Source organism: Diabrotica virgifera, chromosome 1, assembly GCF_917563875.1.
Source record: "Diabrotica virgifera virgifera chromosome 1, PGI_DIABVI_V3a".
Lineage (NCBI taxonomy): Eukaryota > Metazoa > Arthropoda > Insecta > Coleoptera > Chrysomelidae > Diabrotica > Diabrotica virgifera.
The window spans coordinates 78,740,225-78,758,984 of NC_065443.1; the positions used below are offsets into that span (position 1 = coordinate 78,740,225).

The 18,760-nt window shown below is 30.9% G+C and overlaps 1 protein-coding gene across 1 annotated transcript in view; it reads right to left on the bottom strand.

Moving 5' to 3' along the window:
• Positions 1 to 10,223: 10,223 nt before the first annotated feature.
• LOC114349386 (uncharacterized) overlaps positions 10,224 to 18,760 on the bottom strand; it is a 104,098-nt gene continuing 95,561 nt past the window's right edge. Inside the window, exon 6 of the mRNA XM_028299735.2 lies at positions 10,224 to 15,109. Coding sequence (XP_028155536.2) covers positions 15,078 to 15,109 — 32 coding nt within the window. The 3' untranslated portion in view covers positions 10,224 to 15,077. The remainder of the gene's footprint in view (positions 15,110 to 18,760) is intronic.

Here is an 18,760-nt window from a genome sequence, read left to right on the forward strand (position 1 = left end):
CTAAATGTGAGAAATTAGACCTAGATTGTCTGTCCCTCAAAAAATAAGCGTTATATTGGGGATTTCTAATGTCGACATTAAAAGTTGTACTATTTTTTTTTTCTATGAAACATTTTGATCTAAAACTTACCAGAAAACTTCTTTGTACTCTAGAATAGAATAGAATAGAAATATGCTTTATTGTCACTGAAAATTTTTACAATTTTATGGACAAAGCTTACATACAGTCAAAAGAAAAACATAATATAAATAACAAATAACAACTACAATTTTTACTAAAATTAGATAAATCGTCAATAATATACAGTATAAGATACAAAAGCCAAGACAAAAACAATTAATTGCAAAATATATATAAATTGCAAATTGAACATACAACAAATAAAATAAAATAGGTACAACATAAGGAACTGATAAGTTTATGCTACTGCGTATGGAACCCAATTTTCTTAGTTATTCATTAAGAAATTCTTCTATTGAATAATATGGTCTTTTGATAGATAGGCTTTTGTCATTTTACGGAACTTAGGGAAAGATGTTGCAGATTTAAGTTGTAACGGAAGATGTACAGTTTCTTTGCGGAATATAATATAGATTTCTTTACTAACTCAGTGGATGGAATCGGTAAATAAATATCAAAGATTGAATTTCTGGTGGAGTAAAGATGATTGGGCCTTGATGGAAAGACATGAAGGTGTTTACGAATTAAACAAACCGTTTCTAGAATATATAAAGATGGAAGTGTTAAAATTTCGTGATCTCTGAAGTAACTTCCCACATAACAATTTCATGTTCTTAGTACATTCATAGAACATACTCTTCAGAAAAAGTATATACTAAGAATATGCGTAATTACCATTGCGAATGTGCAGAGCACATACTGAGTATATACTACATTACAGTACTTAAACGTTCTATGTATATACTTAGAATGTACTACCGCACTTCTTTTCAGTATATACTAAGAATATACTTTTTAGAACATTCCAAGGACGTGCTATAAACCTTCTATTTATATACTTAGAACGTACTACCGCACATCTTTTTAGTTTATACTAAGAACATACTTTTTATAATATTCCAAGGAAGTGCTATAAACCTTCCATTTATATACTTAAAACGTACTACTGCACATCTTTGTATTAGAAGAATATATTTTTAAGGATATTCTAAGAAAGTGCTATATTGCTCAGAAGTATGTTTTCAGCATCACCTAATCTCATCTTAGGTTCTACTGGTTCTACCAAATACCTATTATATTTACATATTTTAATGGCAAATGAGAATGTAGTTAGTACCTACATTATGCAATATTACTTAAAAAGGAAGTACATATTTATAAATTTTAGTTATCTATATAAACTATTATATTATAATATTTAGCTAAACTAAACTATATATGAGTAACTAAAATTTATATACTTATATGTACTTACTTATATGCATTTATTAAATAATATTGAGTTACCAAAATAGATTATTACTAGTACTTTATTATCACTCGTCTTCATCCTTAAAGGCCCCGTCTCACCATCAAATAATTGACAGTTATTTGATCAAACTTGACAGTCAAACTTGACAAGTGACACAAACTATACATACTAACTGTCACTTTGTGTCACTAACTGTCAAATTTGATCAAATAACTGTCAATTATTTGATGGTGAGACGGGGCCTTTACACTGCCACACTCCATAGATACATATTTTCGATTTCACATTTTACCGTTGTTTCCTACCCTGATCCATTCAGGTAAGAAATGGTCAGAATAAGACAAGACGGGGTTAGGGGAATATGTATTGTGGAAGTGGAATAACAACATCGGTGCACCGGTGAGTGTTGCCAAACGGAGGGAAATTTCACTTTTTGTGGGAATTTTTAACATAAAAGGTGATAAAGGGAAAAGTTAACTCAAAAGGGAATTTTTGTTCCAGTCCAAATTATTAAATATTAAAAAATATCAAAATATTTGAAAATAATTAAACATATCTTCTCAGATTTTGTAAACAGGAGGGAATTTTTTTATAAAAGTGGGAATTTTTAAGGTTGACGGAAAAAGCTTACTCGATGGTTGGCAACACCAAAGCCTTTGGTTGTGGTTTTTGGCATGCTTTGGTTCTGGAATGGCCCGTATCACAGCCTCCCGTATTGAATTGAATGTACCTAAATTCAAATTCCAACGATGTAAAAATACTCGTGATATACTCGAAATGGTAAAGTTATTTCAATTATGAAAACGAATTTTTAATAATAAACGTTAATACAATTAATGTTTAAACTTTTTTACCATACAACAATTTTGAAATGAAATTCGTCCAATACTACCTACATACATAAATTTTATTAATTATTCCAAAATATAACGAAGTTGATAATCTATATGGCTAATATTATATTTCTTATACATACATATTATTTTTAAGATATTTTAAAAGTATCTACTTATAAGTATGTGTTAAGAATGTACTTATCAGTATGTGCTAAGAATATTCGATAAAGGTATATTCTAAGAATAAACTTTTACGAAAATTCCGAGTTACTACGTACACGAATGTACTCAGTATGTTCGGTACGAGAATATACTTTAAAGTATATGCAAAGAACATGAAATTTAAAATGTTTTTTAAAGTACATGCTATGCTTGTACTAAAAAGAATATACTTCGACGAATGTTGGTAGTATATGCTTAGAACATGTTACGAACATCATTGTTATGTGGGTTCTGCAATGTGTAGATCTTCTGAGGCCAAACAAATATCTTATTGCTCTTTTTTGCAATCTAAAAATGACATCAAATTGAGCAGCTGTACTAGAACCCCAAAGAGGAAGACCATATCGAAGATGAGATTCGAACAACGAAAAATATGTTATTTTAGAAGATGCTAAATTGAGTTCCCTTGAGACAGATCGTATTGCATAGCAAGCTGAGGCGAGTTTCTTACTTAACGAATCGATATGAAGGGACCATTTGAGCTTGCTGTCTAAAAAAATACCAAGAAATTTTACAGAATCAACGGTACTGATCTGGCTGTTATTAAGAGGCAAAGGTTGAAGAAAGAGCTCCTTTATAGGATAATGCTACTGTTTTATTTACGTTAAAAGAGAGTAAATTAGAGTCAGACCAGGTCTTTATCGTCAGTAGATCCGAAGTTATAGTTTCATGAAGAGATGCAATAGTTGACTTGCTCCAAGTGATACTGGTATCATCAGCAAAAAGAAAAATTTTCCCATTGATTTTTAAATTAGTGATGTCATTTATAAAGATAAGGAACAGGTATAGGACCCAATACTGAACCTTGTGGTACTCCACATACGATGTTTTTGAGACTAGAGTCAGTATCATTTGCTCTAACTAAATAGTTGTTTCCGATTATTCAAGTAGGATTGGAACCAATTCAAAGAAATACCTCGAATTCCATAGAAATTTAGTTTTGTAATCAAGATGTCGTGATTTACACAATCAAAAGCTTTGGCATAGTCGCAGAAAACAGTGGCAGTATAAAGATTATTGTTTAGTGCTTGGTAAACCTCATGTAGTACAGAAAACATGGCATCAGTGGTACATTTATTTGTTAAAAAGCCGAACTGATTTTGTGATAAAATGTTGTTATTAACGATAAAGGACATAAGTCGAGTTTTAATGAGTCTCTCAATAATTTTGGAGAGTACCGGTAGTAAGGCAATAGGTCTATAGTTGCAGGCATCAGATTTTTCGCCACCCTTATGAAGAGGAATAATAATGGCTGTCTTTAGGCACTCTGGAAATTTACCTTTTTCGAAGGAATCATTAATTAGTGAGAGGAGGATTTCCAACACATTTTCTGTGAGATTCTCTACTTTCAAATAAACGTGATTAAGAAACTAAATTTTAAACTTCGTCACACAACTTTTGCGATTAAACTTTGCAATGCACAAATCCGCACCTTTTTCTTTGAAAAAATCATAACCTCTATCATGATAAGAATAAAAACTTGAAGCAGGTACCTTTGTTTTCAGAAATGTTAGAGCCATATACTGTAAAAATTTCAGAAAAAAATATTAAAATGGAACAGAATTGTAGCGAGGTAAACGCAAAAAACGTGATTTCATTTTTTTCTATTTTTAGGTTAAAATTGCGATTTTGACAATGTTCCCCCACATAAAATTCAAAATAAACCTCATTTTCGTTTTCAGCACCCTCGAAAATATAAAGTAGAATAAAATTAGCCATTCACCCCTCCTTGGTCAGTATCTGCTTTTTTGAGGGTGCCCCGCTGGTGTATAATATCACAAAAAGTTCTAACGTGATAGTATGAAAAAATAGAGGATACGGCAACGGTGTTACAAGTGATGGTTGGATCCAATGCCAAAATCTACACAGACATATTAGGATGCACTAATATCCAAGATGTCCAAAAATCCCACTAAATTACTGGATTAACTATATTATATGTATTTCAAATCGTTGTTAATCTTATATAGGCGAATATTTATGTTTTGCCTTAAGTTTGCATAAAAGAGGTCGATAGGTATTGCTTGTATTTTTGGACGACTGTAGAGTCCTTTTCATGAGCATTTTTCAGTGCATCACAAATGATAGAAAAAAAGGTAAGTCCGTGATAATACACATTTATGACATTTATTCTAAGATGACATTTTAGTTAAATCTGACAGTTGTCACATTTTATTTGCAATTTGGCATAAAAACAAATCAATTGTGTTTATTGCATTTAATAGTATTTTCTTTGATTTGCATAGTCTTATAAATTGTACAGATTATATTCGTAGATATATTATATAATTCGAAAATATTTTTTTTTTCGATTATAGCGCCATCTATTGACAACTAGAATAAATGTTATCAAATGTCTGTAATCACAGATGTGCCTTTTTTCTGTCACATACAATTTAATACGTTAGAAAAAAATCGAAAAACTGTGACGCACTGAAAAATGCTCATGAAAAGGACTTTAGTATATTTTTCACAATAACTTTACAAATTTCCCTCAATTGTTTTGTTCTGAAATAATGCCATGTCTAAAATTTGACAGAAGCTCGAAACAAATGACAATCGATGAAAATCCCTATTATGGATATCCATCTAGAACTCCAGAAGAGTACGATTTCAACCACAACTTTTCATTTTTTCATTTCATTTTCATTTTTGTATGTACAATAAAAAAAGACAATCAAACATTTGATCTGATCAGAAGAGTAAGCTTAGGATGGGTATCATTCGGAAAATCGGAGATATATTAGGCTTGTTCTAGCAAACAGTCAAACTAGTCAGAAACCGTCAGCAAACAGTTGGTCAGCGAAAGAACATACAGTCAACAGTGCTATTCCCTCTACTCGCGCTGGTCCACTATTCGCTGATGGTTTCAAACCGTTTGAAACTGATGGTAGAACAAACCTATTAAAAACAAATGTTCCAATCCATTTAAAAAGAAAAGCTTTCTACCAGTCTATACATACAGGGTGGTCGGAAAGTCTCTTTACAGTAATACTAATAGTTTCAACACCGCGCCTGTTTGTTGGAGTTCCGGCGCATGGATCACAATTGAGAGCTCAGGGAACTGCTGACACTTTTTATTTCAAAACAAGAAGGCGCTCCACTCCGTTTTGCTCTCACTGGCAGCAACCGCGTGAATGAAATCTTCCCGGACCAATGAATTGCACGAGGTTCGAGGGAATTCGGCTCCGAATTCCATTCTGCTACCTCTATTTACTTGATATTTTCACAGTAAGTAGGTAATAGCTCAATAAATAAAGTCTACCCTATATACTGCTTCGGTTTTATCTTGGGGGCAGTTCCCAACCCTTCTCGGGGGTGGAAACTTTTTGGTCAAAATAACTACGGAAGTCGCTAGAGAATCTAATTCTAAGCAAAAACTGTTCTATATTTTTTTTTTGAAAACTCAATACTTTTTGAGTTATTCGTGGTTGAAAATTGGCCTTTTTCATTGAAAAATGACACCTTTTCGCACGTTTTTTTTTTCGCAAACAGCTTAAAAACTATGCATATAACGAAAAAAACTATATAAAAATTTTTGTAGCTTATAAAAAAACAAAGAGATTCGTTCCTTCACAAATCTTCTAGTTATAATATGTACAAAATGAGATATGGTAGGTAAAATAAATTTTTTTTGTGCATGCTCAAATCGGTGTATTCAACTTGAGATAACAGAGAAATGGTCGATTTTAGGTGTATAATGCTACCAATACCTTTTGTAGTGCTTTAAAAGACCTTTAAAATGAGTAGTATTAAATGTATTTTAAATTTTTATCTCAAGCCGTTTCCGACATATGGCTATGTAAAGTTTTCCAAAAAAAAATCCAAAACACCGCGACCATACTTTTTTGGATTGGTTGTAGAATTGAGCTAGAATGCTGGGAGAGGTGTCATTTTGCAGCATTTTTAAAACTCTTTACAGTGATATATTCAACATGATGTTAAGATAAACAAGTTTTTTTCAAACATAAAAAATATATTTTGATTATGTTTTTTTTTCCAAAAAGTACATAATTTAAAATGTTCATAATATTGTAATAATAGTACTGTTGTTAATAACATATAAAAATTTTATCATGGGATGGTGATGGGTTCAACATCAAAAAATTAATTTTACACATACAGTATGGTGCAAATGAAAGAAATAAATTCGTAATTTCACTAGCTGCCGACTTTAAGGAAAATACCGAAACATGTCAATTTTTATTTTTAAATTGCAATTTTTTGGCATATATATCATACTAGTGACGTCATCCATCTGGACGTGATGACGTAATCGATAATTTTTTAAATGAGACTAGGGGTCGTGTGCTAGGTCATTTGAAAGGTTATTCAATTCTCTATTCAATAATATAATTGTTTATATAGAGTGGCAAAAAGTTTTCAATTCAATTAAGGGGTTACATATGTACGTCTTGCGGGTAAAAAAAGTGACTTTAAAAAAAATTATATCTCGAAAACTAAAAATTATTTTTATTTGTAATTGGAACATGTAAAAGTATAGTACTTAAGGTATTCTCAATTATTCAATTTTTCGATAACAGCCCTTTTTTGTGGTGGGCAGCATAACTAAGTCCAGTCTCATCTGATATCAAAAAGTTTCTTGTAGTTTATACCCCTGGCTAGTGAATGAACGAAGGAATTTTTATTAGTTGAAGTTGTTTTTGTTTTATAAAAAACTACTTTAAAAATGGTCATTTTTAAAAAATGACAAAAATTGGGGTCGAAAATGTGTTTAAACTAATGTAAAATCTTCAAATTTCATTTTTTAAAATTCCTTCGTTCATTCACTAGCCAGAGGTATAATTTTGATTTTTTGATTTCAGATGCGACTGGACTTAGTTATGCTGCCCACCGCAAAAAAGGGCTGTTGTCGAAAAACTGCAGTCAACTCTACAAAAATGAATATTTTTGACTAAAAATTTTTTTGAGAGTACCTTAGGTACTATACTTTTACATGTTTCAATTATAAATAAAAATATATTTTTTAAAAAGTCACTTTTTTTACCCGCAAGACCTATGTAACTCCTTAATTGACAAAAAAGAAGAATGTACCTATGTAATTTATTTAATTTAACATATATTTATAAATACATTTTAAATTAAATAAATTACATACATTCTTCTTTTTTTGTCAAATAATTTAATTAAAAAAACTTTTTTTACACCCTGTATAAACAATTATATTAATGTTTATGTTACTGAATAGAGAATTGAATAACCTTTCAAATAAGCTAGCACACGACCCCTAGTCTCATTAAAAAAATCATCGATTACTTAATCACGCCCAGATGGATGACGTCACTAGTATGATATATATATGCCAAAAATTACAATTTAAAAATAAAATTTGACCTGTTTCGGGATTTTTCCCTTAAGTCGGCAGCTTGTGAAATTACGAATTTATTCCTTTCATTTGCATCATACTGTATGTGTGAAATTAATTTTTTTTATGTTGAGCCCATCACCATCCCATGATGAATTTTTTATATGTTATTAAAAACAGTACTATGTATTTGTAGGAATATTATGGAAATTTGAAATTATAAGGTACTTTTTGGAAAAAAACAATCAAATTTTCGGAAATGGCTTGAGATAAAAATTTAAAATTTTGTATTTTTCTTCACCTAATCATCCACTATGAGTACTCTAAATTGTAACAAAATCTAAATAGGTCAGGAAAAAAATTAATTCAAAGTGTGTTGTTTGACCTGGAATAGCTCGTCACTATATGGTTAACCAAATCAACGTTGCACCGAACATAAACAGTGTCACTTATCGATTTGTGCAAGGCAGTTGTCCATCTAAAATCTATAAAAACAGTCGTTTGTCGAGTTAAGACAGTATATGTGATTGCTTTAATTAAAATAATCTGCAAATGTGCTCATTTCAAAAAGAAAAATGACACATTTATTTTCCATTTTGCAGTATTTTTTATTTAATTTTGTTACTTATATTTAAAGTTAGATCATTAAAAAGTATAACTCTGTTAACTGGATAATAATAATGATATATTTTGTATGACACTCTTTGAGCGGAGGTGCGATATGTTGTTTGTTCCATTTCAACGTTTGCTACACTTCTTCAGGAGCAGGTTGTTTTTTCCAGAAGACTTTCGGTATCGGCGTTATCTAACTGACTCACGAACTACATTAATCCCAAGTACCTGCTGCCCCATCGCCGAGAAAGTTGGGGATTAAGTCTTAATGACCGGAAATTCCAAATTTGATTATAGTTGAAAATAAGAATATAAATATTTTCAGTTATTCACTTCAGTTGCAAGTATTACGGTATAGTGTCCGTTAGTGTTTAACTTTTAAATGGCGAATCCACGACTATGTAGTCAAAGGGGAGAACTTTTATTAATAATTACTGAATATAAATATTCAAAGGCCCATGTCTCCATCCTCTGCATTTCTTTGTATGTAGATGGAACTTTTCAATACTGTTCTAAATATTTTTGTCAGATTTTTACTATACGTGTCTACAAAAATGGTTTTTATGTTCCTCTAGTATTTTGTTTGTTACCAAATAAATCACAGCAATCGTACATAAGTACTTTTGATACATTAATAACAATATGTACAGATTTGAATTTAAATTTCAAACCGAAGCGAATAATTTCTGATTTTGAAATATCAATTCAAAATGCAGCCAAGTTAGTGTGGCCAGACATTATTATTTTTTGTTGCAAATTTCATTTAACACAAAATTGGTACCGAAAAATTCAAAATTTAGGTTTGTCCTCGGAATATAAAAATCAAACTGTTATTGGAAAATATTTAAAATTGTTTTTCGGCATTCCTTATTTAGATCCAAATGATCTTGGTGACTTTTTTTTTCTGATGAACTTTTTAATATTATACCAGAAGATGACAGTTTTTCAATTTTGTGATTACCTTGTTGATAATTATTTAACGGAAGATTCAACATTTCCACCTTACATGTGGGTTTCAAATTCATCATCTCCTATATTTACTACAAACGCATGTGAATCATTTCACTCGAAATTTAACGAATGTTTTTATAAATCACATCCTGACATATTTAAATTTACAGACATTTTGTTAAATTTTCAAGCAGAAGTATATATTATGTGAAAATTAAAACTGCACATAGATTCGAAAAAACTTGATAAAACGGCAAAAAGAAAAGTTGATTTTATTGAAAATAAGCTAAATGAATATTACGTTAATCAAAACATTACTAAATTAGACTTCATTAATGCCCGGTTGCACCAACAGATTTTAAGCTTAAGTCGAGAATATCATAAGAATTAATATAATATAATTATAATATATTACAATAAGAATACCATAATATAATAATAGATATAATTGATAATAAGGTAAGAATCTAAAATTATGGTGCAACGTAAGTGATACTCAAGGAGGACCTATCTATAAGTAGAGCTTAGCTAAGCTGGAGCTTAAGATTTGTTGGTGCAACCAGGCATTAATAAACTTTATTCAATTATATTGGCATTGTTTCATTATTTAATCATTTAAAATTTTCGCTGATGCTTTGGGAATTGGGTTCCTTTTTGAATACAATAAAGTTAAACAAAAACTATATGTTCACAAAAATATTATCTAAGTACCTAAGTAGCGTGGGGCAGTTCGTAGTCGCTTTTAATCCTACTATAAAACTGAAACCATTAAAATCTAGGTAGCGTGGTAAAGTTCGTAGTCGCCTTTCGGTATTCTAAGAATGATGAAATAAAACAAAAATGTATGTAATAAATTTTAATAAAATTGATACATAGTGAATAATGTTTCTAAAGGCATAAGATTTCATAATCAAATAAATAAAAGGCACAATCTATACAAACTTTTTATAAATAAAATTCTTATCCCTGTCCAGTAAATACAAAAATAAAGTATCACAATCCAATCACTATCATCAATACAATTCCGCTGAAAACGATCTCTAATAATTAACCATTCAATTTTGTCATTTTTGATCGATTTAAGCCAGTCACCAAAATTGATAAAGTAGAGTAAGAATTTATTTTGTAGTTGTGATAAATTTGTGATCAGAAACAGAATTATTCTTTATAATAAAAGCAGACGAAATTTACACATTATACTTCTAAATGTAGGTACACAAAGAATGCGTATGATGTCATGTCAAACGTGACGAAAATTAGAATCTGCTTTATTTCCTGCAATGCACTTCAACTTGCATAATTGCACCTTTACTTAGTGCTGAAAGTTGGTTGTGCGAATATAAACGTATTAGTTATTACACATAAAATAAAATTATCATCAAACAATCTTCTCTTGTCGTTGTCAAATATTCGGAAGACGAAACGTTGGATGAATTAGGTTAAGAGTAGAGGAAGAACCTATTATCGATTCAAAACCTATAGTGGAAAACAAAAACTATAGTAAAGAGGGATTGTTCCAATAATTTCAGTTTATTCTGTTATACACGAAATTACTGAAGAGTTATAAATATTTCGAAGTAATAGACGGAGAGGCAGCGCCGAAAAATCTCTCTAAATTTACTAAAGCTAGTTTTTTCACAGTTGATTACCGTGATTGTGTAGAGAAACATACTGCGGTCGGTCAAGCGAAACGTAGAACAGGTGGTAATCACAGCTTGTCAAAGTTGCTTACCTGCGAAGATAATTAAATCCATTTACTAAGGATGAAAATCAGTATAGTCCTTTTCATGACCATTTTTCAGTTCGTAACAGTTTTTCGATTTCTCTCTAACGCATTAAATTGTATGTGACAGAAAAAAACGCACGTCGCTGATTACAGACATTTATAACATTTCTTCTAGTTATTCTAGTTGTCGATAGATGGCGCCATAATCAAAAAAGAATTATTTATTAAATAAAATAATAATATTATCAATATAATCTGTACAATTTATAAGACTATACAAATCAAAGAAAATACCATTTTATAAATGCAATAGACACAATTGATTTGTTTTTATTCCAAATTCAAAATAAAATGTGACAACTGTCAGATTTAACTAAAATGTCATGTTAGAATAAATGTCATAAATGTGTATTATCACGTACTTAGGTACCTTTTTTTCTATAATTTGTGACGCACTGAAAAATGGTCATGAAAAGGAGAATACACACATTCTAAATTGAATATAAATAAAAGTTATTATGATCGGTCAGCTGGTCGGTACAATAGTTATTCGATTTTTTGACAGATATATCGTACTAGTGACGTCATCCATCTGGGCGTGATGATGTAATCGACTATTTTTTTTAAATGAGAATAGGGGTCGTGTGCTAGCTTATTTGAAAGGTTATTCAATTTTTTATGCAGTAATATAAACGTTAAGATCATTATTTATACAGGGTGTCCAAAAATTTTTTTTTGAGTTAATAATTAAACAATTATTTATTAAAAAAAATTTTTTTTGGGCACCCTGTATAAACAATCATGTTAATGTTTATATTACTGAATAGGGAATTGAATAACCTTTCAAATAAGCTAGCACACGACTCCTATTCTCATTTAAAAAAAATAGTCGATTACGTCATCACACCCAGATGGATGACGTCACTAGTACGATATATATGTCAAAAAATCATAATTAAAAAATCGAATAACTTTTGTATTTTACATTTTTTTCTAATTCTGTAAATAAAGCAGTTTAGAGGGGGGTCAAAATATAGTGAATAACCTTGTACATTCATTGGGGCCGACCGACCGGCTCTGTCCCGTCATACAGCTGACCGACTATAATAACTTTTATTTATATTCAATTTAGAATGTGTGTACTGATGTTCAGCCTTAGTAAATGGATTTAATTACCTCCGCAGGTAAGCAACTTTGACAAGCTGTCAGTACCACCTGTTCTACGTTTCGCTTGACCGACCGCAGTATGTTTCTCTACACAATCACAGTAACCAACTGTGAAATAACTAGCTTTAGTAAATTCAGAGAAATTTTTCTACGCTGCCTCTTGGACTATAATCTAAATAATACATCATCCAACATGAATCAATAAAGATAGTAAGTTTAAATACAAATCAGAATAAAAAAAACAATAGAAAAAAATAATAAAAAAGGAATAATAAAAAAACAAAATATATTATACACATAAAAAGATAAGTTAAAATTAAATAATCAAAAGAAAAACACACACTTGCGTACTGCACACATTAACTTTTACCCTACTAATACTAAGCATTGTAATCGTGCGGAAGGATGACTTTTCAATAAAAAAAATTAGTATAGTTTAATAAAAAAATTGTCTGGCTAATGGACCGTGATAGTCGTGACGTCACATCAATGTTGGCTATTCTGAAAAAAAGGCATTCTTCTCCAGCACCACATCTCAATGGCATCAATTTTTTGGCGCTCGCGTGCCCAAAGAGTCTAAGTAGGTATCTGCCCCGTATAGAAACATTGAGAATACAAGGGCATTCACCAGTCTCATCTTGATATTTTGAGTGATAGATATGTCTTTCCAAACTTTAGTTAGGCGACTCATCGCATTTTTTGCCATACCAATACGTCTCCGAACTTCTGTTTCAGTTACCATCGTTAGTTATACTATACTAGACCCGAGATAGACAAAGGCGTTTACAAAGTTGTGGCCAAGTCATAGACATTATATATTATCATAGACTGAGCCTACCCTCCGCCCCTCCTGACGACAAGATCTCTTGGACAGATTTGCGGTATCTCTTTTTAGCACATTGTATCGAGAAACTAACATGAAACTGCGTGGGGGTATATGCACGGAAAGAGAGACTACTATCGCAGCTTTACATGCGTAAGAGTGAAACAGCACTGAGCCATTTATTTATTAGATTTTAAGGAAATGACGAAACAGGTCGATTTTTGATCTAAGGGGGACACATTTTTACGGTACATACATCTGTCATTTGTCAACCCCCTCCCTTCCACTTCCCCCTCCCCTTATTTTTAAATAGGGAATAGGGGTCGTGTGATAGCTCATTTAAAAGGTTATTCAATTCTCTATTCAGTAATATAAATATTAACATAATTATTTATACGAAAAAATATTTTAATTAAATTAATTGCCACAAAAAGAAGAATCTATGTAATTTATTTAATTAAAAATACATTCTACTGCTGTCACAAAACAGAAAAAAATGTTTTTTGATAAATAAACATTGCTTTTAGCTTAATTTCAATGTTCAAGCTGCCACCCATCTGCCTCTTGGTAAGTTGAATATTGTTGTTTATTTGGGTTTATATGACGGCGGACACTAACTCCATTCGCCAAAGGTTGAATATTGAATTTAAGCAAAAAACAATATTTATTTGTCAAATAAAATTTTTCTCTGTTTTCTGTCAGTAGTAGAATGTATTTTGAGTTAAATAAATTGCATGGATTCGTCTTTTTGTGTCAATTAATTTAATTCAAAATAATTTTTCTTGGACACCCTGTATAAATAATTATGTCAATGTTAATATTACTGAATAGAGAATTGAATAACCTTTCAAATGAGGTAGCACACGACCCCTATTCCCTATTTAAAAATAAGGGGTGGGGGAAATGGAAGGAAGGGGGTTGACAAATGACAGATGTATGTATCGTAAAAATGTGTCCCCCTTAGATCAAAAATCGACCTATTTCTTCATTTCCTTAAAATCTAATATTTTATATACTGCCAAATATCGAGGTGGGCTCGTTTCTTTGGCCCACTCTGTATGTCTATGGGCCAAGTATCACCGTATATTTGACAAGCTGTAGTAGTTGCAGTGAATTATTGGTTGCATAATTATTAGGAGTAACTTTACAAAAATAATCTGAACAAATTAGGTTCTAAAATTGTATCTAATATATGACATATTTATATGTGTGAAATTTAGAGGTCATAGGAACTCAACTTTACACATTGTTTGATAGAGTAAGTAATAGTAATATGACAACAAATATTTTCTTATTGTTTAAATCTTGGATTTTTTATCCACATTATTATAATATTTAAACATAAATCTTTACCTTTTAAAGTAAACTTTTCACCCCTATACCTTGGGTGTTCGTGATCTTAACAGAACGTTGGGTGTAATTTGAGAATGAAATTTCGAAATCTTTTATAAAAAAATAGTTTTTCACATTTTTTGTAATTTTTTTCCATTATTTATTCAACTAATAATAAGCTTTAAGCACCATTCATGACGTTATGATAACTTTTATACAGGATATGATGTAAAAGTGTATTCAGATGCAAAACGTTCGTAAAATTTTTGAAAATCGTTGAAAACTCAGCGCGGTGTTGACGATATTCCATATTTTTTTTAGTATTTCCGAAATTACGCATAGTTTTTTGTTATCCGCATTTCAATATTTAACGATAAACAAATGCGCAAAGACAATATGGTTATATTAAATTATTAATGGTTAGTAAAGAATTTAAACAGCTGCCAGTTGACGACGATTAACCAACTAAACCAAATATAACGTGAAGAAGTAAGAAGATATGCAATTCAATTTTAGACAAATAATTTTATTGGAATTGACATAGAATCTCTATTATATATACGTAACCCTTGTAACACATTGAACGCCACGTGAGTTATATTTAACTCACGCTTTGTTTGGCCCAGGCGCTCAGTGAGTTAAATATAATTCACAGTAACATTGAGATTCTGAACGGGGAGCCTGAAAGCAAAAACAAAAAATTTTAATGCGGCGGTTAATGTGTTAAACATGCATATGCTTCTTTTCATGAGCATTTTTCAGTGCGTCACAAATGATAGAAAAAAAGGTAAGTCCGTGATAATATACATTTTAGTGACATGACATTTTAGTTAAATCTGACAGTTGTCACATTTTATTTGCAATTTGGCATAAAAACAAATCAATATTGTTTATTGCATTTATAAAATGGTATTTTCGTTGATTTGTATAGTCTTATATATTGTACAGATTATATTCGTAGATATATTATATAATTCGAAAATAATTTTTTTTCGATTATAGCGCCATCTATTGACAGCTAGAATAAATGTTATAAATGTCACCGACGAAATGTAATCACCGACGTGCGTTTTTTTTTGTCACATGCAATTTAATGCGTTAGAAAGAAATCGAAAAACTGTGACGCACTGAAAGATCCTCATGAGAAAAAGCATACCCCACGTAACCCACACGTGACCACACAACTGCATAAAGTGAGGAATTAAAAAACTACAACATTACTGCAGACTATAGATATAGATCATCATTTAAACATCTTGGGTAGATAAATAATTTATTTTGTCGTTTAATATTTACCGACATAATACAGTCTTCTGTATCCGTATATTGGCTGTTATTGGCTTGCATCACAATAGTCACCAGATGAAGAAAAACTTAAATCCAATTCTGGAGTCAGGCTTAATCGCTCTAAATTTAAACTGCATTCCAACCTTGTCATTACAAATTGGTCATTAACGTGTGTGTTATAACATGCAACATTATAATAAAATATTTTATAAAATTCATACATAACATAACCAAATAATTTGTTAATATATATTATAAAATTTTTAAATATTCCACTACATCTAGGTAAGGCGTATTGTTTTTTTATAAAATATAAATATATATCTTACTTACAATCTATTAATATTTGGTCGCTTCATTCTAAGGCCTATTCTCATTAGCAAAAATAAAAAATTCTTTTAATATTTAGAAATTTGTGTTATCTCATAATTGATATTCAGAATCCAGCCTTGAATAAGTAAATGGATATATATCGTCAATTTTGATTAAAATTACAAAATTTCGTGATCTAATAGATGATAAACAAATTGACATCGATAGCTACTACCTCAGACATAAAAGATTTGCTAACATTGTCTTATTATCCATTGTATTATTAATGATTTAATGAATAAATGAAATATGTCAACGTCAAATCAACTTAACACATTTCAATCATGATTGAAAATAACCATTGATAAATAAATAAAAGAATAAAAAAAAACTAAGTTTTTGCTAGGGCATCCCGGCCATTTCGTTCGTTGCAATCCGTGACTGCACGCCGGGGTTTGTCCCAGTTGGGTCAGAGAGAGCAGCATATGTGCCTCCTGATGAGAGACTAATAAGTTTCGAAACCGGTTGAGGTGCTTGCTGCACTCTCTGATTGAACTAGAATAATGATGCGGTTGTAGTTTCGTGTTGCAACGAAACTCAACGTCCTCAACTAAGAGACTATAAACCATGTCAAGACCAACAAAATGTTAACTATAAATCTCACAGTACATTCTGTACTCACTTACGGATTTGAAACACGTATTTTTACGTTGAATAACGGCGCGAAATGAGGAGATTTTTGGGGAAATAATATACTTAACACAACATGGGAAGTCATAGACCATCGCCCACCTGAGAGGAACCTATTACGGCTCCAGTCAGTCAACCTGGGAGCAAGCTGGAGCGTTCTAGCTCCATTTCCTTTCTTTTACACCTGGACCTACAGGAGGTACAGTTTTGCACCACCATGACGCTCATTTTCCGGTATGCGGCAGCAACCTTTTGAGAAGTCGGTTGGGATTGTTTGAGAACAATCAGTTTGGTGATATTAGTAACTATTGTGTTTTTACATCTCAGACGTTTTGGTTTAATGCACTATGTTTATTTATTACTTTTTTCATATTTAGCTTACCTTTGTTTTTTTTATATAACATATTTGTATATTAATGTTTTAGGTTCCCAAACTTATTTACGATCTACGGTAAATTACTTGTGCGCAAGAAATAAGCCCAGAAAATTAGGTTTTTATACTTTATTATTGCTTTGATTGGTTGAGGTTATTCGGGTAAATTTAGGATGTAATATTAATTTCTTGTTTCTCAGATATTTTGTTGTCTATTCGCTTTACTTCATTTATTCAGTCATTTTAAGTCATTTGTATCTTTATCTTAACTTCATTTCTTTAATTTTCATTCATTAATTTTGCTTAATTCATTATTGTATTTTCTCCTAGTCAGGCTTGTGTCTATTTATTTATTTTCATATTTGTCGGTTTAATTTAGTTGTACGTAGCAAGCGTACTATAACCATTTGGTAAAGGGTCTCATGTGAGTTGTACCCTATGTATATGTAAGAGGTATTTAAGATTTGTAATATATAACATGACTGTTGTTATATTAGATAAACATAATAAAATAAACCATAACTTCTGTCATTTTAGAGTCACAAATAATGCCTTTGTTTAACTCAGAGATTGTCAAAAATCTAGTAGTTATCTTTAGTAAATGTTTGTTTATTTTGCATATAATTTCTTATTATTCCTTTATATTTACATATACTTATTTATTTAATATATTTAATATTTGGCAGCAGTGTAAGCTACCTGGGAGATTGGTTTATCCCATCTTCTGGCGCCCGTAATTTAGTCTATTTTATTTATCTCATATATTCTTCTATTTTTATTATATTATTATATTTATTCTATCTATTTTCTGAGCATCTATTTTTCTTATTATTTCCATTTCTGGTCATCATCACTATCTACTTTGAGCTACCGTCTTTGACAGGCATGCAAATTGGCCGTATCCATCCTTGAGTATCAAGTTATCGTTCTCTTGCATCTCTCGCTAGCCTAACTCCATTCGGTTTGCCTCTGTCTATTCATATATCTATTATTTGTTCATCACTCCTTTCATCTTAGATTTTCTTACTTCAGCCTCTCCAATGAGAAGCTATTTTCTTTTTATTTTCATTTTTGTTCCCATTTAGTTACACAGTAGTTTCTTTTTCTTACTTATGTTGGAGTTTATCATCCTCTTTACTTTCACTCCAACAGAAGTTTATCTATTTTGTTACATTGGCCATTCTGTTATGGTTTACCCATAGAGTTTGCTATTTTGTTGCAAAATACATCATACCTGATTTTTACTACATCCAGGATTTCCAGTAGGACTTACCCACCATAGCATACAACCAGTTTATCGTGCCAAGAGGACATTCACTCCTATGGACTTCAACTTTCATTTTAAATAGGGGCTGTGAAGCTAAGTTTGTTTATTTTTATTATTTACTTCTGGTTAAAATAATACATTTGCTGAAACTGTAAACTTATTAATATGCATATGATCAAGTAAGATACATATTTTCTTGATAGAGGTTTCAATTGGCCGAGGTTTCAATTGGCGTTTCAATAACGGCGCGAAATGAGGAGATGATGCGATTATTTGAAAGAAATAGGATCATATAAGACGGAGAGAAATAAGATAGTCTATGGAAAAGGTGATTTAATTTTTTTTAAGTCAGTAGACTTTTTGATGATGCAGACATCATTAAAGGCATCAAAATAACCGCCTA